At 24.8% G+C, this 25,794-nt stretch overlaps 1 protein-coding gene across 6 annotated transcripts in view; it reads right to left on the bottom strand.

Annotated features, from left to right (window-relative positions):
• Positions 1-25,794, bottom strand: part of LOC145835706 (protein Aster-B-like) — a 64,265-nt gene that overhangs the window by 3,254 nt on the left and 35,217 nt on the right. For 4 of the 6 annotated variants that reach the window (XM_082943405.1, XM_082943406.1, XM_082943410.1 and 1 more), the window contains 17 exons: positions 25,702-25,776; positions 24,209-24,232; positions 20,580-20,664; positions 18,904-19,007; positions 17,488-17,667; positions 17,084-17,174; positions 16,487-16,542; positions 14,669-14,749; positions 14,444-14,579; positions 12,520-12,663; positions 12,158-12,279; positions 9,709-9,851; positions 8,999-9,102; positions 8,049-8,204; positions 7,601-7,733; positions 6,660-6,740; positions 6,021-6,165 (listed from right to left, as the gene is read on the bottom strand). In XM_082943405.1, the coding sequence (XP_082799531.1) occupies positions 6,021-6,165; positions 6,660-6,740; positions 7,601-7,733; positions 8,049-8,204; positions 8,999-9,102; positions 9,709-9,851; positions 12,158-12,279; positions 12,520-12,663; positions 14,444-14,579; positions 14,669-14,749; positions 16,487-16,542; positions 17,084-17,174; positions 17,488-17,667; positions 18,904-19,007; positions 20,580-20,664; positions 24,209-24,232; positions 25,702-25,776 (1,860 nt within the window). Of the gene's footprint in view, positions 1-6,020; positions 6,166-6,659; positions 6,741-7,600; positions 7,734-8,048; positions 8,205-8,998; positions 9,103-9,708; positions 9,852-12,157; positions 12,280-12,519; positions 12,664-14,443; positions 14,580-14,668; positions 14,750-16,486; positions 16,543-17,083; positions 17,175-17,487; positions 17,668-18,903; positions 19,008-20,579; positions 20,665-21,774; positions 22,110-24,208; positions 24,233-25,701; positions 25,777-25,794 lie in introns of those variants that run through there. The other 2 variants (XM_082943409.1, XM_082943408.1) reach the window with 2 other exon arrangements.

Here is a 25,794-nt window from a genome sequence, read left to right as displayed (position 1 = left end):
CTTTACAGAGTTAGAAGTTATGGAGTAGTATATACATATTATTAAGCACAATAATAATAACTTAATAATGTAATAATGTTTAAGATAAAACCAGGGAGTAAACATTAGAAAATTTATGAAAGCATTGTTGTTGTTGTTGTTAACACAGTTATATTATGATGACACAAAATAAAATGGCTTTTTGTGGAAAAAATTCGATAAGTGAAAAATAAAATGAGGGTTAGATTTCAGATATTAAATTTAAAAAATAAGATAAAAATTAAATATATTTAGTTGAGAGATAATCAAAGAGAGTAAAACCCACTAATAATCCAAGTCAAAAAATTATACTAATTCAACTTGAAAAAACCAATAATAATAATTTACAACGGGAAATGGGTATGTTATATAGCATGCACGATTTATCTGAAATCTTAATGAAATATATTTTACTAATAAACAGACTTGAAAAAGAGAAAAAATAAAAGTAAAAAATTTGCAATTTAAGACTGAGAATGGGAATACTATTATAATGCATGTAGATCTATACAGTAACCATATAAAATACTCGATTGAATGGAAAATAGTAAAATCAACAAAATCTAACACAAACCATACTAACATGTGCACTTTACGTAACCTAGAAAGACTCCATATAGCCCTAGCAGACAAAAGAAAAACCTTATACAATAGAAACGAACTGATAACCCAATGCCCACATTACTTAAATGAACATTTATAGTTTATATCTCACATAGGTATAAATTTTATTAAGATACTTTATTATTTGTACATGCATTATAATAGTATTCCCATTCTCAGTCTTAAATTGTAAAAACTTTTTTAATTTCATTTTTTCTCTTTTTCAAATCTGTTTATTAGTAAAATATATTTCATTAAGATTTCAGATAAATTGTGCACGCTATATAACATACCCATTTCCAGTTGTAAATTATTATTATTGGTTTTTTTTTAAGTTGAATTAGTATAATTTTTTGACTTGGATTATTAGTAGATTATACTCTCTTTGATTATCTCTCAACTAAATATATTTAATTTTTATCTTATTTTTTAAATTTAACATTTGAAATCTAACCCTCATTCTATTTTTCACTTATAAAATATTTTCCACAAAAAAACATTTTATTCTGTGTCATCATAATATAACTGTGTTAACAACAACAACAATGCTTTCATAAATTTTCTAATGTTTACTCCCTAGTTTTATCTTAAGCATTATTACATTATTAAGTTATTTTTAGAACTTTGTGCTTAATAATATGTATCTACTACTCCATAACTTCTAACTCTGTAAAGGTTTTATCTTTTTAAATCCATTAGATATCAATACCCTGTATACCATGGTTTAATTGTATTTGTTTATAGACTATAATTTAATAGTTTATAAATTAAAGGTTGTTTAGAATCAATATTATTTTTTAATTTAATTATTTTTTTTGTATAAAAACTTAACTCTAACAAATTTTTAAATATTTGTCATTTTTACCATTATTATTTTACAACAGATTTATAATTTGAAAATCCGCTCTGCGGTGAAACTGAGTAATTGTTTATTCTCAAAAATAATTAATTATTAATTATCAATCTCCTATTAGTGGATAGATTACTGTGTCCTATTTATTTGTTCTAAACTCTATAATTAAAACATAAAGACTTTGATTATAGTGTTTCGTTATTTGTTAATTGTTTTGTAAGTTGTTACTATGTTTTATTTATTTTTAAGTTGCATTGTAGTTAGAATTACTTATGTATTGTTAATCACCCTTTGCTTAATTATTATTATTAATTTTACGTTAATTACATTTTCACTATATAAGCTAGATTTGAAACTTTATTTTTATTGCTTAGTATACAACTGATGGAATAAGCATTAAATATATATTGTTCTGAAATTTGAGTCTTATGTATATTTTTTGAAATAATTTTTGAAATAAAGTGTCAAAATATTTTTAATATTGTTTTTTGTGTAATGCATTGGTAATTCATTCCTGATGTTGGGTTATGAATATCAGGTCGAAGCTGTGTAGCTAATCATAATCAGCACATTACTAATTGTCAAATCACTTATTATTATGCATAAAAGTTGATTGATGATGCAAGAATTAAACACAATTTTTATCACTGGCTTGCAGCAACTTCTGTGTTGTTTGGACACAGTTTGATATTTGGATTTGAGTGTTGGTATCAGTCCATTTACAGCTTATATGATTTGGATTTGTTACTTGTTTGGACACAGTTTGATACTTGAATTTGAGTATGGTATCAGTACATTTACAACTTATTTGATTTGGATTTGTTATTTGTTTGATATTTGGATTTGAGTGTTGGTATCAGTTCATTTACAGCTTTTTTGAATTGGATTTGTTACTTGTTTGGTCACAGTTTGATATTTGGATTTGAGTGTTGGTATCAGTCTTTTTACAGCTTGTTTGACTTGGATTAGTTACTTCTTTGGACACAAACTCTATATTTGCTTTTGAACAGTTAAATTTCAACTCAGCAGTTAGTTCAAAATAAAAGAACACTTTTAACTGCCTATTTGTACAATTTTATTAGGGGCTTATACTATTACATTGCTAGGTTTTTATATTTGTCTTATTAGCTAATTTATAAAACCTCGTTAGGACTGATATTTATTCAAACTATTTTTTATAATTGACTAATTTGCCAATTTTGTAGATTTGTATTTATTTATTGAATTTAAAGTTTAATAAATTCATTATCTTGCATTGACTCTTTTATTAAATTAAATTATCTTAGTCTCAAATTATACTTAACATGGACCCTAACTATAAACCCCATCTTGTCTAAATGTAGCAAGGCTACCCCCTAGAAAAACTTCCCCATATTTTAGCATGGACACTAATGTGTCCACCACCCCGGGAATTCCCCCCGTAAATCACATATGTATAAATTTTGCATCTCTGTTTACCAAAGTGCTTTTTATTTTTAATTGTGAACTAGCTGAAGACTAAAGACTATTTTTTTGTCTTTATGAAACATATGTTCTAGAATTTTTAAGATCCCATTTTGCTAATAAATTTATTGAAATGACGATTTTAAAAATGCTGAAACATATGTTTCATAAAGACAAAAAAGATTGTCTCTAATCTTTAGCCAGTTCAAATTTAAAATAAAAAGCACTTTGGTAAACAAAGATGCAAAAGTTTACAAAAAAACAAAAACAATATGACGTAAGAATTGAACATTGTACATTACAAATATTCAGTACAAAAATCAATCTTCCATCTAACTAATCAAACAACTAAAATTAACGAAAACAACAGTTAATTGACTATAAAATACTTCAAAATTTGTTGTATTTTAAGAGGAGCTTTTTCATATGTCGACAAGACGATATAAATTCGCTCCTCTTATTTAAACAACCTTCCTTTTTTAACGCATACATAACGGCTGTTGATTCTTTTAAGCACAGCCTACAAACTGGGTTGTTACCATCTTCTATTGGCTGTGCTCTTTTTATCACCTCCCAAGTTAATTTAAAATCAATGTTTTTGCGCTTAAGGCTGCAAACATACTTCGAAAGCTCAGTTTCATTTTCGTATACACCACCTTTAAAGGATAAAGGATTTTATCAAATATATCTAATAAACATAATATGCGAATCATTTATTCATGTATAACGAATTTGGAGAGATTAATTAAGTCACATAATCAAAGGATTTTAAACAAAAGTAATTTAATCAAAAATCAGTGTAATTGCGCTGGTGGCTGTAAATATAATTTGTAGGGGGCTATTGCCGTTCAGAGAACATTATTTACAAGGCAACAGTTAACTCTGACCTTGAAAAGAAGTTCTACATCGGCTTATGCTCCACTCAATTCAGATTTCTATATGCTAACCATAAAAATCCTTTAAAGGTGGTGTATACAAAAATGAAACTGAGCTTTCGAAGTATGTTTGCAGCCTTAAGCGCAAAAACATTGATTTTAAATTAACTTTGGAGGTGATAAAAAGAGCACAGTCAATAGCAGATGGTAACAACCCTGTTTGTAGGCTGTGCTTAAAAGAATCAACAGCCGTTCTGTATGCTTTAGAAAAGGAAGGTTGTTTAAATAAGAGGAGTGAATTCATACCGTCTTGTCAACATATGGAAAAGCTCCTCTTAAAATACAACAAATTTTGAAGTATTTTATAGTCACTTAACTGTTGTTTTTGTTAATTTTAGTTGTTTGATTAGTTAGATGGAAGATCAATTTTTTGCACCGAATATTTGTAATGTACAATTCTTACGTCATATTGTTTTTGTTTTTTTGTAAACTTTTGCATCTTTGTTTACCAAAGTGCTTTTTATTTTAAATTTGAACTGGCTGAAGATTAAAGACAATCTTTGTTGTCTTCATGAAACATATGTTCTAGTATTTTTAAAATCGTGCATTTCAATAAATTATATATTATATATAATTTATATATACATATAAGATGTAACGTCAAAAGGCGTTAAATTCTAGAGAAATATATACCACAGATGTAATTGTGTTAAAACTAAGTTCCGAATAACGGCGTTTCACTGCTCTTAAATAAATTTAAGAACAGATCTACGGAGTCTATAAAATATTAACACACGTTAGAAAAAAAGCATGTATAATTATGAATAATATTTATGTGTGTAGTAACTATAAACGAACTTTATGGTTTGAAAACAAAGTTTGGAATAAAAACATGAAAATATAAAATTGTCTACAAAAACTACAAAATTTAATAAAAGCATATACTAACCTTAAAAAAGCTTGAAGAATAGGCAAGTTTTTTAAAATGAAACAAATTAAGTTGTGCAGAAATGTTACGTCAGATTAAATTTAACAAATTAATCAATAAATTGTTCAGCTTAAAAACATTTTATATTAAATTTAAGGTTTGTATATGAAAATGTTGTGAAATGAATAAGTGCATAAGTAGACAGAGTTATTTAAAAAAGAGTGGCCGGTCGTTAGGACAAATATTTGATAAATCTTGTCGCTTGTTCAGAAGTAGGTCTTTATTTTCTGCTGCAATCACTGCTCTTTCTGTATTGCAAGTTGGGCAAATTTTACTTACTCCGTTGGATGTATGTTTGATCTTTGAAACAATACTCCACTCCATGTTTGGCCTTTTACCGTACCTGTGAAAAAAGCTCCAGACATAATCCGGTAAACGCGTGCTTTATTTTTATTTATATTTTTAAAAGTATGTTTATGATTAGCATATCTATTTTTGAAACTACCTGCTGTACTTCCGATATAAATTTTATCAGGGTCCTTATTTATATCGGAAATAATAAAATTTATATCGGAAGTACAGCAGGTAGTTTCAAAGATAGATAGATATGCTAATCATAAACATACTTTTAAAAATGTAAATAAAAAACAAAGCACGCGTTTACCGGATTATGTCTGGAGCTTTTTTCACAGGTACGGTAAAAGGCCAAACATGGAGTGGAGTATTGTTTCAAAGATCAAACATACATCCAACGGAGTATGTAAAATTTGCCCAACTTGCAATACAGAAAGAGCAGTAATTGCAGCAGAAAATAAAGACCTACTTCTGAACAAGCGACAAGATTTATCGAATATTTGTCCTCACAACCGACAATTCTACTTTAAATAACTCTGTCTACTTATGCACTTATTCATTTCACAACATTTTCATATACAATCACAAACACTAAGTTTAATACTACATGTTTTTAAGCTGAAAAACTTTTTCATTAATTTGTTAAATTTATTATGACGTAACATTTCTGCACAACTTAATTTATGTTTCATTTTTAAAAACTTGCCTATTCTTCAAGCTTTTTTGAGGTTAGTATATGCTTTTATTAAATTTGTAGTTATTGTAGACAATTTTATATTTTCATGTTTTTATTCCAAACTTATAAAGTTCGTTTATAGTTACTACTCACATAAATATTATACATAATTATACATGCTTTTTTTGTGATGTGTGTTAATATTTTATAGACTCCGTAGATCTGTTCTTGTACAAACAATGTACAGTAGATATGACAAAACATTTTTACCTGTTTAAAAATTTTATTGATTTTGTCTGTTTGTTGGTTCCATCGAAATTCATTAAAAGTCTTGTATTGAGAGTCTTCTAGCTGCATTTCAGTTATTTTTTTTACTATTTCTTTTAATAATATTGTTTGTGTAGCAGTTTCTTCACTATAAAAGAGAAATAAAATTATTTTTAGAAGTGTAATAAGATTGTTGCTTTGCTTAAAAAAGAAAGTTTTGTTTCGGTACATATTTTTGTTAGAAAGTTCATACACAAACTACTTATTTTAAAGTTAGGGGTTTATTTATTAATTTCGTTTAGCTCTCTTCAGGAAAACATGCCTAAAACTGACAAAATAGTATTTTATATGATTGTAAAGATTTTTAACATTTAGCTAAAAATAGATACGTCATAATGAGTCCATAATCTGTGTCAAGGTTTAAATTTGAATTAAGTTATACTTTAAGATAGAATTCAGATAATGAAAAATTTTAAATTGCAGAAAAATTACTTTACTGAACTATAGAGTAAACCATTACAACAACCAAAAACAATAAGAACACCAATTCCATATTACTAAATGAGTGGTCTTATTGTTGTTGTTTTATGAAATTCAAAACTATAAGTAAAAATTCAACATTAAAGTAATTAAAATACAAACTTGTTTGACTGCTGTAAGTTATTTTCCAGTACTTCCAAACGATTTTGTAAGTTTTTATTGCTTGCCCATAGCCATGCTATTCTAAAAAAATTAACTCATATTACTAAAGATATAAAGTAAACGAAAACTAGTGGTAATTAAAAAAGTGTCTTCGTAAAAAAGTGATCCTTCGTGCAAAAATTACCCTACTTGAAGAAGTGTCTTTGTGCAAAAATATTCCTTTGTGCATATTTGACCCGTTCCCGTTTGTTTGATATTAATTCAATTTTGCAATATTTTTAAGCGGTTTATATTTTTCTAATCTTAACATGATTCGCCTATTAGTTTTATTCTCTTTGGTTTTACACCTGGCTCCCAGTTATATATATAAAATTTAGCCTAGTGTCTTGTTTCATGTTTATATTATAGTTTACAGACTTTATTTATCGACTGAAGATCTCGTTTAAATAGTTAAAATTTATAATGCATTGTTTTTTTAACAGATTAAAAAATGTAAAGTCATACTTTTCTTCTTATTTATAATTTGAAATATTCATTGTAATTTTAAAAGTTAAAAGTGCACATTAAGTCAATTAATTGCAAATTTAAAAATAGAAACTTTGTTTTTTTATTTTAACTGAACAGAAATAAATACTTATTGATTAGTACACCATGATAGATATATATTTTTTAAATTAAAGAACTATAATAAACTTAACTTAGTTTTAATTGTTTGAATATATTTATATCTAACATTTTTGTAACATAACAACTTAATTAATTTTTCTTAACTTAATTGACTAGTTGGACTAAACAATACACAAAAACTAAAATTCAAAAATAAATATTACAAAAATCTTAAGTTGTGACAAATCATCTAACATTCTAAAAAATATTATGTAAGACCGCTTTAGTTTAAGAATAGTTTAGTATATGGTTGTATCATCATTAATAAAACTAACAACAGAAAGATGAGAGCATAAAATAGCGTTGAACTGTCAAAATAAACAAATTGATTTATTGTAGACAAAATAGAACTTAATGTGGAGTTTTTCTTCGATAAGTCTGTGACTTTTCTAGTAGCTAATGTACTTCCTGAAAATATTATGTTAAAAAGATTTAGATATACAATTATCGTAAGTTTTATACTTTGTTTAAAAACAAATATTGTTTTGCAAATATTTACGTTTTATTTTTGTAGAAAATAGTAGTTTACATTTGTTCTAATATTATCCTTATTTTGATCCTCCTAAGTTCCTAGTGATGTAAAGTGTTTTATTTTAAGCTGTAGTACTTATTTAAGTAGTTTTAAATGTACTTTATTAGTCTACAAGTTGAGCTAGCAGAAATGACAAATTAAAAATTATAGAAAATAAAGTGTTTAAAAGTAAATAAAAATCTGCAAAACACCTTGTATAACTTCAGTGATATCGTTTGAGGTAATTTGATTAGAAGTCGATTTTAAAACAGGTAAAGTTCCATGTTGCTTCACAGAAGAGCTTTCATTTTTGATGGAACTTAATTTTTGTTCACTTATTTTGTTGACATGTTTCCGTAGTATAACAGCTAAAAATTTTCGAGATTTAAACATTAAAAATAAAGTAAGCTAGCCTTGTATCAACAATAAAACAACAATAAGCAGTCAGAAAAAGTATAATTAATAATAACTAACCTAAGAATAAGTTTAAGTGTTTGTTAACAAAAGATCCTAGTGAAACAAGTTCACTGGAGTATAATAAAAACAAATTATACAGTAATCTTCCTTTTTTGTACCAACATAAATTTCTGTGTGTTAACGGATTAACACATTTCAACTGGGTTCTGTAAACAAATAATAACTGTATTGAAAGAGTAGAAGCTGAAGTAGGTGTATACATGTTTTCATTAAAATAAAAATAATTACTAAAGATTTTTAGAGGTTAATAATTAATAATAGGTAAAATACTTTATGTTAAATCCGATTATTATAAAACTATATAATAGTTGTAATTATTAAGTCTAAACTCAGTAAAGTAAACATTAAGATTTAACATTAATTATTTTACCTATTATTAACTACTAACCTCTAAAAATCAGTAGAAACTATTTTTATATTAATGAAACATATATACACCTACTTCAGCTTCTATTCTTTCATTACAGTATTTATTTTTTTACAGAACCCAGTTGAAGTGTGTTAATCCGTCAACACACAGAAACATATGTTGGTACAGTAAAGGATGACTACTGTATAATTCGTTTTAATAAATAAAAACATTAATTTTTTTTTGTTGTTAACTTAAAGTAAGGGTTAAGGCAAGAGTTAAACGATTACACTTTAAAAGATGTTCTATTGTATATAAGTACAATCATAGGCTAACAAAGTTTGTCAAAGTTTTCTTGTATGCCTGCATATGCATTTTTCTCTATAAATTTTCGTACCATTCCCCAAGGCTCTTTAAGAAATTTTAACCCAGCAGATACTCTGTTTTTTATTAATTTTGTTGCGTGTATTGTATGTAAATTATAAATAATTATAAAAATAAGTTTATTAAAAATAAATTACAACCTGGTTTAATTAAAATAAGGTATCGTATAATTAAAGGGTTGCCAAAGGTTTTTAAGAACTTATTTCCAGGTTTTGAATGTACAATTTTGTAGGTCTTCTTTTGGTATAAAATTAAGTTTATGTTAAAAACTGTCTAAATAAGTATAAAAACATTGAAAAGATGTTGTAAAACTTTTTTAAATGTGTTTTATAAGAAAACAAACAACATTTTTTTTAATCTATATGACATATTTTTATATAAAATCGAAATTTCATAACTTTACATGCAAAAATTGCTTAAAACTCCAGGTTTTTCTATGTTTTTTAGTGATTTTGTTCAAAATTCAAGTTTTTTTTGCCTTTTTTTTATTAACAAAAAAATTGTCTGTATAATTAAGCAATATAAAAACTAAGTCGCATTTCATAAAGATTTCATTTCTAATTTTTTTTTAGTATAAAAAAAGTGAGACAAAACCAATTAGAAGTTTTGGATATCCTTAAGTATAAAAAGAAAATAAAGAATATAAGTTATAAAATATAAACCTTATTTCTGCAGTCTCATTATCAACTTTTCTAATAGAGTATCGTACAACTGTTTGGAAATAATCAGCATAAGGAATTCCGTGATTTTGCGCAACGTTGTCTACAGAATACGATCTTCCTAATTGTGAATTTGCATGGAGTATCTATATTAATAATTAGTATGCGCGCAGTTCATAAATGCAAATTTTATCTTATTTAATTTTTGTATATTTGATTGCACACTTATACAGTCTTGTCAAAAAATTAGGAGAATATATTCATAAAATGTCATAAAAGCTTGCTTTGGTAAAAATGATCAATGATTGTTTTAGAGTTTACCAAACATATGAAAACCGAATCTTTCCGATTTTGATATTTGTACTACAATCTAAAGCATACAAGTTGCAAAATACTACCTAGTAAAAGATTCTTTAAGCGTACTTAATACCACAATTGAAGGTATTTAAAACTATTTATAATCTTGTTTGACATAAAGTCATAAAGCGTTTATAAAAATTAAGCTTCTTTAGTAAAAAAACTCATACGTCAAACTCTTGCCGTTCTCGCTTTTAAAATGTTTTGCAAGTACATATAACTTTTTTTCTAATTATCTAAGACGAGCGAGCGGTAGCGCTTACAATATAATATTAATTTTTTTTTGACAAATTTATTTCACAAAAAAAAAAACAGTTTTGTTAAATTTGTCTAGAAAAACTTCTTTTAAATTTTAGAAACAGTTCTGGTATTCCTTCAAAACATAATTTTTTTTAAGTTTTTAGATTAAGAACCAAACGATTATCTTTAGTTTGTCGAGTTTTGATTTTGTGAATATTTATTTGAGTTTAAAATCTGATACTATAAAGTCTCCTTTAATGCTTAATGGCAAGTTAATGCTTACTTTATTATATTAAAAGGCTTTAAAGGTCTGGCTCGTATAAAGCAAAAATCTAATTGTTTAAGTTTATTTTGATATAGAAAAACTTCATGCGGAACAACTTTAGTGACTCGATTTTATTTCTAAACTTCTAGACTAAAGATATTAAAAACATATTTTGTGTTTTATTCTAACAGAAAATATTTCATAAAAAGATAGAATCCTCTTTCTAATGAACTATATGTTAGAAATTTAGCTTAAATAAAACTTAAGGTGATTTTTAGGGGCGAAACATGATATCATAAGGGGTGCAGTGATACATAAACTACGTTAAATGGTATTTTTTTTACAGGGTGGCCAACCGTTTTTAGAAATTTTGTAGAGGTTTTTCATTTTTTTGAAAGGTTTTCAAAGAATTTTTTTGTTCCTTTTTAGTAGAATATTTATTTACAGGGTTGCCAAATGTTTTAGGAAAATTTTCTCCAGGTTTTCAAAATTTGCTCCAGGTTTTTAAAAGTACACATTTTTGGATTTATTTTTAGTTTAAAGTTAAGTTTAAGGTAAAAAAAACTGTGTTAAATAGTATAAAAACATTGAAAAGATACTGTAAAGCTATTTTAAATGTACTTTTTAACAAAATTCTTATTTTTATGATGACAAACTTTTTTAATCTATATGATAATTTTTTTGTGTCAAATAGAAATTTTACTACTTAACATGTATTAATTGTTTATTATTTCCAAGCTTTTTGTCAAAATTTTTCCAGGTTTTTATAGGTTTTTAGCCTAAATTGTCAAACTCCAGGTTTTCCCAGGATTCCAGGTTTTTTGGCAACCCTGTTAATTAAGGTTAAAAACACTTAAATAGTACAAAACTACTGAAAATAAACTGTAATGCTGCTTAAAATGTGTTTTATAATTTTTTAAACTTTGAATAATGTATAATTATTATTATAAATAATAGTAATTTCTTATCTAATCGAAATTTTATCTTTTTATACCTAACACTTGTTAAAAATTCCAGGTTTCTTAATTTATTTTGAAAAGTTCTCAAAACCCAGGTATTTCGAGGTAAAATAGCCACCCTTGTTATACGTAAACATGCAGATTATATTAAAATTACAAAAAAATATGTAAAACAACTAGTTGATGCTGCTAGTAATCTCTTCGACGTCAACACGCGTAGCTATAGGTGCTTTACTCATAGCAAAACTAAAAGTGTTTCTCATTAGATATTAGATCTAAGAATAAAAAAGTAATAGATATTTCTAAGTGAAATTACAACTAGTGATGTCATTCTTCATTAGCTATTAAACGTTTGTTGTACGCGAGTTATCAAACGCTAGTTAGAAGTACTTATTATTGTCAATTATTTATTTTGAATTAAGTAAAGTGCAGGAAAACTTAATATTTATCTCAAAACTTTTTAAAAGATCGATTTTCAGAAAAATGTTGTAAACAAAAAATACTTAGACTATAAAACAACAAAACTATTATAATACACTAACAACAAATATAAAAAACTTTAGATCATTCTTTTCTAAATATAAAACTTAGAAGTACATGAAAAAATACAATAAAAATTTACACAACTAACTTGTTTTTCAACAATTCTAGAAGAATCAGGTCCAATAGAACTAGTTAATGGTAGCACATAATCTAATACTCGGATTCTAGTTCCATCTTCACAAATTGGCTGCCATTTACCATATTTAATCTCTGCAAAGAAAGCTTTAATTAAGATTTTATTCGGGATTTTATGTGTTTTATTCTTAAATTTCAGAGTAATTTAACTAAGCCTATTTTACAGTACATATCACAAACTTCAAAGTAAATAAAAATAAAGCGACCTCGAAAAAAATAAACTAAAAAATATTGTAAAATAAAAAGAACAAAAATATATTGTAACGATATTGTTTTTATTTTTTTTCTAAATTTTATCAGTTAATTAAAATTAACCTCTCGTTCCTTGACTTTCAAGGTATTGCTTGTAAAAAGAGCTGTTATCTCCATAAATTACATTAAAAACTTCAGCTGGTGATAGTTTGTATTTTTCATTGATGTAAACATTCTTTAAATTTGTTGTCACGTGCTTTGCCGGTCCTGAAATGATAATTATTTTTTTTACAAAACTGCAATATAAACTAAAACAGAATTTATGTTAACAGTGATAAATATTTTTTGTGAATAAGCGTAATTCTAGTTTCAAATACTCAAATTACATGACAAAATTCATAAAATATTAGAAAGTTGCAATGATAAAAATGTTTTCGTAAGTTTAAGTTCTAGTTGTTTAAGTAATATCTCTACAGGGTTTCCAAAAGTTTTTGTAATTTTCTTTGGAGTTTTTAAAAAACAAGTTTTTTGGTTCATTTTTAGTATAAATTAAATCTAAGGTAAAAACACTGTCTTAATAGTATAACAATATTAAAAAGATACTGTAATGCTACTTTAAATATGCTATATAATAAAAAATCTAATAACAAAAACAAAAATATTGTACTGTGTAGATTTTTTGTATCTAACCTAAACTGCATAATTTTACACGAAAAATTGTTTAAATTTCCAGGTTTTTTCTTTATTTCTCAAATTCCAGTCTATTTTACCGAAATTATCAAATTCCAGGGTTTTTCAGGATTCAAGGTTTTTTGGCAACCCTGGAAATATCTTTTCAATAAAAATTGTTATGAAATGTATGTTGTTAAGTGAGTATAATAAAACTATGTACCAGAAAAAAGTAAGGAAACAAAAAACATAATCTTAACTAAGTAATGTAACTTACATACTTTTCAAAAATAAGTCGAAATCGTTTCATATATGTATAAGGGTAGCATACGGTATTTTAAACAATAATTCTTTCACAGCCCACCCTTTTTTTTTGTAAACGAGGAATAAAAATGTAAAATATACTTCACAGCAAAAATGTTAAGAAAAAATTATTAAACATTTACCACCACTAATTTAATAATATGCTCGCTATCAGCCAAGTTTAGTTACGTTTGTTGTGCTCAAAAAATTAATCATGTACAAAATACACAACATTAAAAACGAAGACAAAATAAAAAACTTAAAAACTGAATTCATTCTAGTTCTGATTTCTTCTTCTGCTTAGAAGTGTTACCGCTGGTTTAGAAAATAATAAACTTGTAACTTTTTAATGCTTTTTAATCTACAGCCACCTCTCGCAAATCTACGCCCTCATTTAGTTACGCACTCTCGTTTAATTAGCATTTTTAGAATTTGCAAAAAAAAAAAAATTAAATATAAATATTATTGTAAATACATTGGATGTATTGAGTTAACAATATATTTAAATTTCTATATATAAATTGAATACTTTAATTGTTCAAAACTTCAGGTTTTCAAAATAAAATTTCAAGTTTAAAATTACCAACTTAATTTTTGCCTAAGCTGTCAAACTTCAGGTATTTCTATGTTTTTACATGATTCAAGGTTTTTTGACAACAACTATAAATGTAAAATTTCAAGAAAAATTTAAGTATATATTTAGAAATGAACAGAAGAAGATAGATTTTAAATGAAATTAATACTTTTACATTTCTAGATTGTGCCTTTCATAAGGAACATATTGAACTTTATGGCTTTGCTCTTTATATCTTAGGCGTCCTTTATTTTTAGGTAATTAATTTTTATTAAAAATCTTTTCACAAATATGAACATCTTGAATAAAACATATTTTTTTAAACTAAAAAAAAGAAAATATCCCAAACTGTATTTGTTCAAATGCCTTATAAGAAAACAGCCAATATAGAAAGTATATTTGCTACCTCTCGTTTAGTTACGCACTTTTGCTATGTACACAACTTGCGTAGATTCGCGAGAGGTGACCTATTTTAAAATAAATTAAGATTGTCAAACAAACCAGGATCATTATCTACGAACTCAGTTGAAATGCATCCAACAAAACTACTATCCGTTTGCTTCTTTGTTGAACTTTCAGAAACAACAGAGTTTTGAGATTCGATTTCATTACAAATGGCATCGTCAATTGTGGTTGTCTGTGATAGAATAAATTGAAAAAAGTCTTATGGTTTTGATAAAATTTAACCTTATAACAGAGATATACCAGAATAAGCAAGCAACCAACCGGCAAATTGGTAGTGTTTATAGTGGAAGGATGAGGTGTAAAAACCGTTGGGTTAAAATCGTCTCCGGGGGTTGATTTTGACTGTTTAGTGATTTTTTATTTAAATATATGCACACATAAATACAATGCACTACAAGAGATAAATAGCTTTGGTAAGCAAGATGCATTTTAGTAAAAAACTTTTAATAAAGCAGTATTTTGTTTAAGTTTTAAACTACAATTAAAACTTATGAAATCCTTTTTAAACTTCTATTTATGAGTAATTGTAGGATTTATAATTGAATAGTAATCATGATTATAACTGTTTATGCTATTATACTAGCATATTTATAATTTTAGGACTAGTCCATTTAAGTTAAAAAGAAGTTTCAGTTTTAGTCCGTAAATCACAATAACTTTATACTGTTTTGCAGCAGAACAGTGAACGTGAGGATTGAAAATTACAGGTAAACAATTTAAAAAGACAATAAGGTATAAGAAGTAACAAACTTAAAGTATATGTTATTTGAGGCCTATTTATTTTAGTTAAAGCAACACCTTTGGGTATTAGTAAAAAATATGTTAGTTTAATTTGTTTGTTAGTTGATTAAAGGCAAAATTTAGCATAAACGTTAGAAATTTTGATTGCTTGAAGTTTAGTTTTTCAAATATAATTACAAGCACTAGAAGAACTATGAATTACGGATTAAAACTATGACTAGAAACTCAGCTAATTTTTTTTATGAATAAACGACTAGTAGTAATACAATTGTACTAACTAGTACAAAGTATGAGTAAATTGTTGCAGTACTTTACACAAATTTATGAGAAATTAAGTTGTACTAAGTAAAAATGTTCCTAATTTTAAATTGACTATAAAAATACGTTTAGTATTTTAATCTTTCAGTACAAAAAGCCGTTAAGTGCTATTAAAAATATAAATAGATTTATCATGTTATAAATATCATTTTTTAAGTGCATAGGGGAGCATAGAGTTTAAAATTTATTTTTTTATTAAAAGCTACAAACTACAAGCCAGTTATTATAGAATTAAAAATATTTATAAATTTTTTGAGATATTGTAATTTTTATAAAAAGTTTCCGATACAAATGTAAAGACTGCAAGTTGTTCGGGTTCAATTTTCTGGAAATTTTAAAAATTACAAAAAATCTATCTTCTCCTTCATTTTATGAGTTAGAGACCTAAAACTTTTAGGAAACGTTCCTTTTATAGTATAAAAGACTTTTAATGTTTCTATTTTGAAAACATTAAAAAATAAAATTTGTAGACAAAAAAAAAAAAAAAGTGGTTTTTGTTTTGTTTTATATTTTTCACAATTAAAAAAAACCCTGCATTACATATTCTCAAAGTTTATAATATACTTTCTGTGAAAATTTGAAGAAGATTGGTGAAAAAAAGAAGGAGAAGATAGATTTTTAATGAAATAGTCCTTTTTCGCGTTTTTGGTTTGCGCCTTCCATTAGGAACCTATTGAAGTCACATACTTTGATCGCTTATATCTCAAAATATTACTTTGGATTTTTTTTTAAATGGTTAAAATTTTCTGATAGCTCAGATAAAACTCCTGATATATGTGTCATAAAACTATAACTATGGTGTTACAAAACTTACTAAAAACGGCAGTGAAAAATATTTGAACACACAAGTATTTTATACTACATTTAGAAAAAAATATTTTCAAATTTCAAAAAATTAGTCGTTGAAAGAAAAAATTTGTAAAAACCTTAAGTTTTTTATGGTGGGTATTTTTATTTTAGGTGACTAAAAATAAATACCATATGTATATCAAAATTTCAAAAGTTATTAGAAATACATACCTTTTTCTTAGTACTTTTCTTCTTTTTATGCTTTTTACTCTCTTCTTCGGCTGAGTCTGAGAAAATTTCAAATCAATATAATATTTTCAATCGAATAAATAAGTAGTATGTTAAAAAGCTAATTTACTATGATAGAGATAATGAAATAAATGAAGTTAGTTTAAGTAGCATAAAACCACTGTAACTATACAAATATACTTACTCTTTTGTGATATATTATTTCTAAAAAGTATAAGAAGCTTATAAGTCTAAAATGGTTTAATCGATTTAAAAGGTCAACTGCTGTACCTACGTATAATTAAGTTAATAAGACATAAAATTAAGTTTAGTTAGTAATTAAAAACTAAACGTATAAATATGAATATTTTTAATAAGTAATAAAGAAAAAAACACTTAATAATTATAACAATAGATTATATTAAATATACTATTTTTGTAATAAATAACAATTAAAACTACCTATTATGTATAACTTGATTTATTTGTCTCAAATCTCTATATGTGCTTTACTTTACTTTAATTTGTAACATATTGAAAACTATAGACAACGAATAGTTTTTTATACGTAAAAACAAATTAAATGTGTGTATTACTAACCAGGTTTTACATAATCAGATTCAGAAGAACATCCGAGGTCACTCCCATATTGCTCTCTAACATTATCCCATAATTGTTGTGGGGTCATTGGCTGTTAAAATTATATAAATTAAACGTAAGTGTATTAGAAAAGATGTAGTACAAACCACTAATTTAATTAGTTTATACTTAAATAAGTACTAATACTCAACTCATGAACAACAATACGTTTTACAAGTTAAAAAAAAAGTTGAATAGATAAATTAACAAAATAAGATAATATAACTGTTTTGCATTAAATGAATATTAAATTTTGTGTTCTCATGAAAATGAAAAAACACAGCGCATTTTGAGAACTAAAAATCTATAAAATAGTAAGGTTTTCTTTTGGAATTTTCTTAAAAAAAACAATTAAAATAGCTAACAGTGTTTTCTCTGCTGAACTGCCACACTTTGTTAATAGCAGCAAACGTTCGATCTCTAGATGTAAAACTTGTAAACAATGTCTCGCCTTTAGAAGAAGTTAGAAAACAAATTGCATTTGGAATTACCTTTGCTAACTTTTGTTTGCTTATCTTTTCGCATTCTTCTAGCTTTATAACAACCTAAATATTGAAACATTTAGAAAAAATAAATAACCCTCATTGAAAACATTGTTTTACTTTTTAGTTAGGTTGTTTTTTAGTTAAGTTTTAAACAGTTTTAGTTTAAGTTTTAGTTAAGTTTAAGTTTAATTAATATAATTTTAAAAGTATGCAATAAAAGTATACAAACTAATATGTAGTTTATTGTATGCTTCATGGTTGCCACTGATCAAGCTGAGAAAAATTTCCTGACTTTTTACCAAAATTTTCCTGATTTTTCTAAATCAAACTCTTAAATTAAACTTATTCTAAAATACATAATCTAACACTTGAAACTATTTAAAGCTTACAATCTAATTTTGATACAGTTTAAAAACAACAGTTTTTTTGCTGAATTGTATCATCAAACTTCCAGTACATCCTTAAACCATCTGTGTATGATTGATGTTTGTAATAAACAGCTCTATCAGCAAAATACTTGTATTATTACCTTATAAACACAGTTTGTCTGAAAAAAGACACAATTTTTTAGCATTTCTTAGCATAAATGTATCTAGATAAACAAACGACATATAAGGAACTTTTACAATTAAAACCTTGATTCTAAAATTATGCTAGATAAACTTTTGTGTATATATCACAGTTTCACTATGGAAGTTTCCTTGCTACAGATCATCAATACTAAAAAGCTTACAAAATCTTCTTGTTCAAGTAGGGTACTTGTTCAATATGTAAATAGAAAATTTTTGCAGTTTTATAAAGGATATTTTACTAACTTATACCAGATGAAGGCATTGGAAATAAAATTAAATATTTTTGTAAATTTCTAGGAAAATTTTGGAATTTTTTTCTGACTTTAATGGACTTTTAATTAATTTTTACTATTTGAAGGCTTTGAAAAAGAAGGAATTTTGTAAATTTAAACTGGAAAAATCTGATTTTTTTTTATTTTATCAAATCTCCTGACTTTTTTTCAAAACCCTTCATTTTTTCCTGACTTTTGTAATTTTTTTAAATTTTTCCTGACTTTTTCTGACCGAGTGGCAACCCTGATGCTTATACAAAATATGTATATGATATAAAAAATTTTACTAAACAAATATACATTATTATTTTTAAATTTAACTACAGTTGCTTCAAAAAGTATAGTTTCTACTTAAAAATTGTGTTGTAAAGTACTAATGGATCAAAACAAAGCTTAATACACCTTATCTCAGGCTAAATAAACTATTTACTTAAGACTTAACAAAAACTAACAGATTTTTGCCACTTTAAAATCTTAGAATGGAAGCAAACATAATTTTGTGAAACATACAACCTTCCTTGAACTAAAATATCGTGTACTAAAGCACAAGAAGCATCTGTAGAAATTAAGTAACATATTCATTAATTAGTTTGTTTTATAAAATATTACAACATTTTGGTTTGTAAAAATCTATTTAAGTATTAATGATAAATTATTAAACTTAATAATTTTTTGATTAAACTTTATAATGATTTTTAGAATTTTAGTAATATGAAATTTATTATTGAAAGCTTTAAAAATTTTATTACTTTTTTGTCTAAACTTAATTTAAAGTTAAAGTGAATACTTTACATTGCTACTAACTGTAGTTTCACATTATGTTAGTCAGATTATTTAAACTTTTAGAAACTGTTTATGTAGCAAGTTATTACTATAAGCAAGATTGCAAAAGGTTTTATTGAAACTTTATTCAAGGTTTTTTAAGTTTCTTCCAGGTTTTTAAAAGTACATATTTTTTAGTCTATTTTTGTAATATAATATGAAAAGAAATCTACTTTAAATGTGTTCTATAATAAAAAAATATAAACAGTTAATAAAAATGATTGTTTATAATAAATATTTAGTATCTGCAGGGTTGCCACTCGTTTTTTCAAAATTTTTTCCAGGTTTTCCAAATTTCTTCCAGGTTTTTAGAAATACACATTTTCGGGTCTATTTTTATTTTTAAGCTAATTTCTATGTATGAAACTGTGTAAAATAGTTTAAAAACATTGAAAATATACTGTTAAGTTACTTTAAATGTGTTTTTTAATAAAAAAAATTTTGATGATGACAAAAAAATCTAATATATTTGATAGATTATTTGTGTCAAATCGAAATTTAACTACTGACAATGTTAAAATTATTAAAAATTCCAGGTTTTTCGATCAAAATTCCAGGTTTTTCCAGGTAAAGTGGCAACCCTGAATCTAGTCTAGGTTTCGTTATTTTACATATAAAAGTTGTTATATTTTGTTTTCACAGTTTATTATAAACAAAACAATGTTTCACTCTCATATGAAGATATAGGATATCACCAGTTGTTAAAATAATTCTTAAAACGTTTTTGAACAAATAAATGGATGCTGTATAAAAAAATAATAAGTAAAAAATAAAACTAGGTAGTGAAAAACTTATAGCTTAAAAACTATATTTATTATTTTTCAGAATTATTTTAACAGCTGATGATCTCTTATATTTTAATATAATAATAAAACATTGTTTTGTCTATAATAAAATGTGAAAATAAAATATAATTAATCTTATAAAGCTACTTAAGCTGAGAATTTTCAATTGTTTAATTCAAAGCAAATTACAATATCATGAAAATTGTATAAAATCTAAGATTGTATAGGTATTTTATAGGTGTTCTTAGGTTTTTTGGCAACCCATTATAAAACTTGAATTACAAAACAAACGTAAAAGCTGTTAAAATTCTGCTTAAAATTAAAAACCAATCTTTAAAAAATCTCAATTTTAAACTTATAAAAGCAATACTTTTGGTACATAAAATTGTAAACAAAATCATTTTTTATAAAAATTAAATTTTCTACAGACGTTTTCTATTAACTTGATTATTGCTTAAAATCATTAATTTATATAATATATACTATAAATTTAAGGAAATGTGTAATAAAAAAAAACTAACCAATAATAAGACGTTCATTTTCAGGAATGTCTTTAAAAAATTTGTGAAAATCGAGATTTTTTTGTCGATAACTTGGGCTCAAAACCTAAAGTTTCAAACTACTAAATATACTTCATTTTTATTATAAAATAATATAAAAGGTTTAGTTTTATACTATTTAAAATTTACACAAATAAAACTAATTGAGTTACAAACAATAACAACTTTTTAGAACATTCCTTTATATGAAAAGTCTTAGTACTATTCTAATATAAATTATCAGTAAAAATAAACTATTTGACATTGAGTTAACAAAAAAAATTGATGAAATATCAGTTTATAAAACGTAAATACATTAAAATATGTTTCATAATATCAAACTTAAACAGTAGTCTTTCTTTATTAAACTAACATATGTTTCTGCGTGTTAACAACTTAACACACTTCAACGGAGCTCTGTAAAAAATAAATACTGCTAGGAAAGAATAGAAGCTAAACATGGTGTATATGTGTGTTTATTAAAATAAGAATAATTACTCTACAGACTATTGTAGATTAATGGTTAATAATAGATACAATATAACAATCGAATTTAACATTATATATTGAATCTATTATTAACCATTAATCTATATACAATAATCTATAGTAATTATTCTTATTTTAATATACACATATATACACCTACTTTAGCTTTTATTTTTATTATTATATATTCCAGTGAGCTTGTTTCGCTAGGACCTTTATTAGCAAACGATTAAATTTAAATTCTGAATAGTTAAAATATATTTCTTAATATTAAGAACAAAATAATGATATAACATAACTAAACTTCTGAGTCATTTATAAAAGTTATATAGTAAAATACTAGACGAGATAAAAATTTATATGTCTCTAACTTTTCTATATGTTAGTATTTGAAATACTATGTATACAATTGTTATAAGTAAATACTGAATTTATTTTTATAAAAAATAAGCTATTTAAGTCTATAAACTGCCTAAATCAAAAAAAGCTACAAATTTTCTCAAAAGCAGAACTATGATAAAAATACTTATAAAACTAAATAACTTTATAAAAAACAACTGTAAACAAAACTTACAAACATAAAGATAAAAATAGTAGTAAAACAAAACTATGATAGACTGTCAAAAAATAAGAATGCAAAACCTAGCTGTTACTAATCAAGCTAAAAAATATACTTAAAAATTATAACCTGTATACTGTCAGCTTTTGCATTTTTGTATATTTGTTTCATTCTCTTTTTAGAAAAACTTTGTCTTAATTTTGATTTTTCTTTAAAACTAGAACGTGGTGAATTGCTTACACTTAGCAGCAAATCGTCTGTTGATGACCATCTTGTCAAGTTTCCCCTATTTTCATTAAAATTTTGCAACAATTTAGTTTCCGCCATTAGATTTGTTAGGTTAAAAAAACTGACTAGATTTACAGGTTTTTCGTTTGTAAGAAAATACAAGATATCTACAAAAACATTGGTTTGGTAGTTATAGAGTTTAATATTCATTATGATATTAATGACTTTTAGAACTGTATAATATTTTAAATGCTAAAAAGATTACTAAAACTGTTTTAAAAAAGTCTTTTGATTATTAATGAAATTTTATAAATAAAATAATTGGTTAAAATTGTTAAACAAAACACTGTTTATCTGCAAAGCATACATTGCAACGTATGCGGAATAAAAAATGCCTTTTGTGTGAGCATTGAAGCCTGTAATTTCCTTACTACTTATTCTCTCTTTTGATATCGTTATATAATCATATATTTGCATTTGAAAGTACGTGATTTCATACAAAAGATCTGAAGTTTAGTTATAGTAAAACTAACGATAATTACATCGACAAACTAAAAAAAAATAGAATAATTTGACTATTTTGATATACCAAAAACAAAAAAAATTTATTCTATAATACCACTATTTCTCTAAAACCTAAGATGAAAAAAATATAAACACAATTTTCAATAAAGAATATTGATTTCTATACATCAAATTTTAATCTAAAGAGATTATTTTTTTACTTGTAATACGAAAAATTAGTGAATCATGCTTTACTAACAATATACTATAAAATATAAAGTCTAAATTTTAGTTGACACTCGACAAAAATTAGTATTGTGAGAACAAAGATTTTAAAGATATCAAGTCTGAGTATGAACTATAACACTGCTAAATTGAAATTTACCGATAATAAGAAAATACTTGAACATATATCAACTTAATTTGCTTTTATATAAATATAATATAATGACATAGTTAAAAAAATTGCATCTACTTTACTTTATTATGAAAAAAAAGTATATATAATAAACTTACTTTTGTATAATATAGTCAAATCCTTACTAGTTGCCAAACAAGGTTTTAGAAACGAAACTTCTAACTTATTAAAACTAAATATTGATCGGGTAATAGTAAAAGAGATACAAAAATAATAAGTGGTACAAACTAAATTAAAGTTATATTTAAAATACATTTATTGTATAAATTGAAGATATTGATGACTTTAACAAGAATATTGTTGGACCATTTGATAAAAGGGTTGCTACTATTTGAGTCAAAAAATTTTCCCTAAGTGACCAGTAACATCCATGAGTTTTTTTCAAATCCTTAAAACTTTTATTTTGTTTCTGGAGCAAATTACTAAAACCTCATGCTCATTTTTCTTCTTCAATGATAAAAGGAAGGTTGTATGCGTATGCTTCTTTATTAGATGCTGACTAAACTTTTGAAAAAAAACTGTTTTCAAAAATTCAATGCTAAAAGGTGAAATGTATTGAGATTGAAAAACAAAGTTTGTGCACAATTTACAGAATACATAATAAAAATAGTTTAACTTTTTTGACATTTTAATTGATAAACTTTAATTATTCTATAATAATAACTTTCACATGAAGTACTCATTTAAATGCATAAATAATAAATTCGATGTATGTCTTTCCTAACAACTGTTCTGAAAGCAGTAAACTAAGTTTAAAAGCTTAACCATACTGGAAAAAAACCTGCAAAAAAAGTTTAAAAAACTAACATCAGAAATACCTCATATCAAATTAAAACTTAATACCTAATCTTTTTTGTTTTTATTTAACAACTTTCCTCATGATAAATATAAATTTAAAACTTAAAAAAAACAATGTTAAATCTAAGAATATTAATGAACTAGCCGCAAGGCTAAATATTTTTATAAATAAGCACTTAAAAAAAAAAAAAAATTAATTTTTTTGAACAAAATATTGAAAATGGATTAACTAAAACTCATTTAAGATCTAGAAAATTTTTTCCCTGAGATTAAAAAAAAAATTCTTAAAATTTCCTGACATTTTTATAAAAAATCAAAACTGCCACAAGTTAAAAAAAATCAAAATTCCCTGAGATTTTCTATGGCTTGAAAATTCCCAGAGTTTCCTTGAGTTGTGGCAACCCTGTGTTAACTATAACAGTCTTAATGCTATGTAATAAAAATTGAAACTCTTAAGTATTTCAACAACTTAAGAGATATTTTTAATTCGATGCAAAAAAAAACTTTAATTAGTATTCTTTGTAAACATAAGTAAATTCATAAACTGAATTACATAATATTGTTACATAAACAAAAATCATGATTCGATAGAAAAAAATGATAACAAAAACTCACATTATACCATGATGCAGAAGAACGCTACAAAATAAAAAGAAATCATAAAAGTAATAATTTATAATTTTAAAGAACAACAATTAGTTTAAATAAAACATTTAATTAGTTGAAAACATAACTATAAATATACAACAATTTTATGTAGCTTAAAAATATCAATTACTTAAATATTTCACTTTAATATCTCCTATACTATCTGGTAAAACAACAAAAAAAATTAACTAATTTAAAAGAGGGTTTGAAATTTAAGTAAAATTAACATTGTCTTTTAATGAATTAGGTATAAAACTTAAACTATATTTTATGGTGAAAATTCCAAAAAGCTCTTGGTATATAACAATAAAAAAGTATAGTTTCTTATAAAAACGTATAGTCTACATTTTTTTCAGTCGGAAAATTTGTTTTAAAAAGTTTTTAATAACAGGGTTGCCACTCTTTAATTAAAAAAATCTTCCCTGAGTGACCAGAAACTTCCCTGAGTAACCTTAAACTTCCCTGAGTTTTTTTTTAAAATCCTTAAAAACTATATTATTTATTAAAAAATTACAATGTTAATTCTAAGAATATTGAAATACTAGCCGCAAGGCTAAAAAAATTCTAAATAACCATCTAAAAATAAATAAATTAACTGTTTGGAAAACAATATTGAAACTGGATTAACTAAATCCCATTTTAGATCTAGAAAAAAAATTTCCCTGATATTTTAAAAAAATCTTAAAATTTCCCTGAAACTGCCTTGAGCTTCCCTGAGTTAAAAAAAAAGAATCAAAATACCTTAAGTTTCCCTGAGATTTTCTATAACTTGAAAATTCCCTGAGTTTCCCTGAAATCCCTGAGTGTGTGGCAACCCTGTAATAAAAAACTCTTACATCTTGTTTAAACTTGATGAATGCAAACTTAAATATCAAAAATCACATGATTTTTTAGTATTTATTGAAACTGCCTACAATAAATAAGATTAGTTGATCATAAAAGTGTCTTAATATTATTGCTGTTGTTACATTAAATTCAAATAAATATGCTTAATATACGTTTAACATAACTCAAATATAAAAATAAATAAATTTCACTTAACATTTAAAAGACATGCTTAAAATTGAAAAAAAAACTAGATGAGTTAAAATTAAACTTAAAAAAATATATCTTTTTTAAAGTAAAAAAGCAAGGTTAAATATAAAAAATAAAATAAAACTTAATTAACTTTTTGGTATTATAAAGCGCGCAAAAATTTTTTTTTTTTTTGGATAAATAAGTGCACAAAATTTATCATATCACTATAACTCAAAACCGAAATCCACGAAAAATAGAGTTTAACTAATTTTCAATAAAATTTTTAAAATAGGATAACTTGTTAACAGAAAAGTAGAAAAACATTGCTAAGAAAATTTCCAGGTTGAACTATTTAAAAAAAAATAAAAACCAAGTTGAAATTTTAGCAAAAAATAAAAACCAATCTTATATAACTGCAGTAAAACAAAGAGTAAGCAACAAACCTTTTTCTTTCTTCTTCTTGGACTATTCATTTGTTTCGAAGGAGAAGCACTACGGGGGTTTGAATCTCTGTTTTCCTTTTAAATAAAAATCAA

The sequence above is a fragment of the Thalia democratica genome, chromosome 5 (assembly GCF_965202585.1).
Source record: "Thalia democratica chromosome 5, ktThaDemo2.hap1.1, whole genome shotgun sequence".
NCBI lineage: Eukaryota > Metazoa > Chordata > Thaliacea > Salpida > Salpidae > Thalia > Thalia democratica.
Note: the sequence above shows the minus strand (reverse complement) of the source record. Positions and strands in the feature narration are given on the sequence as shown.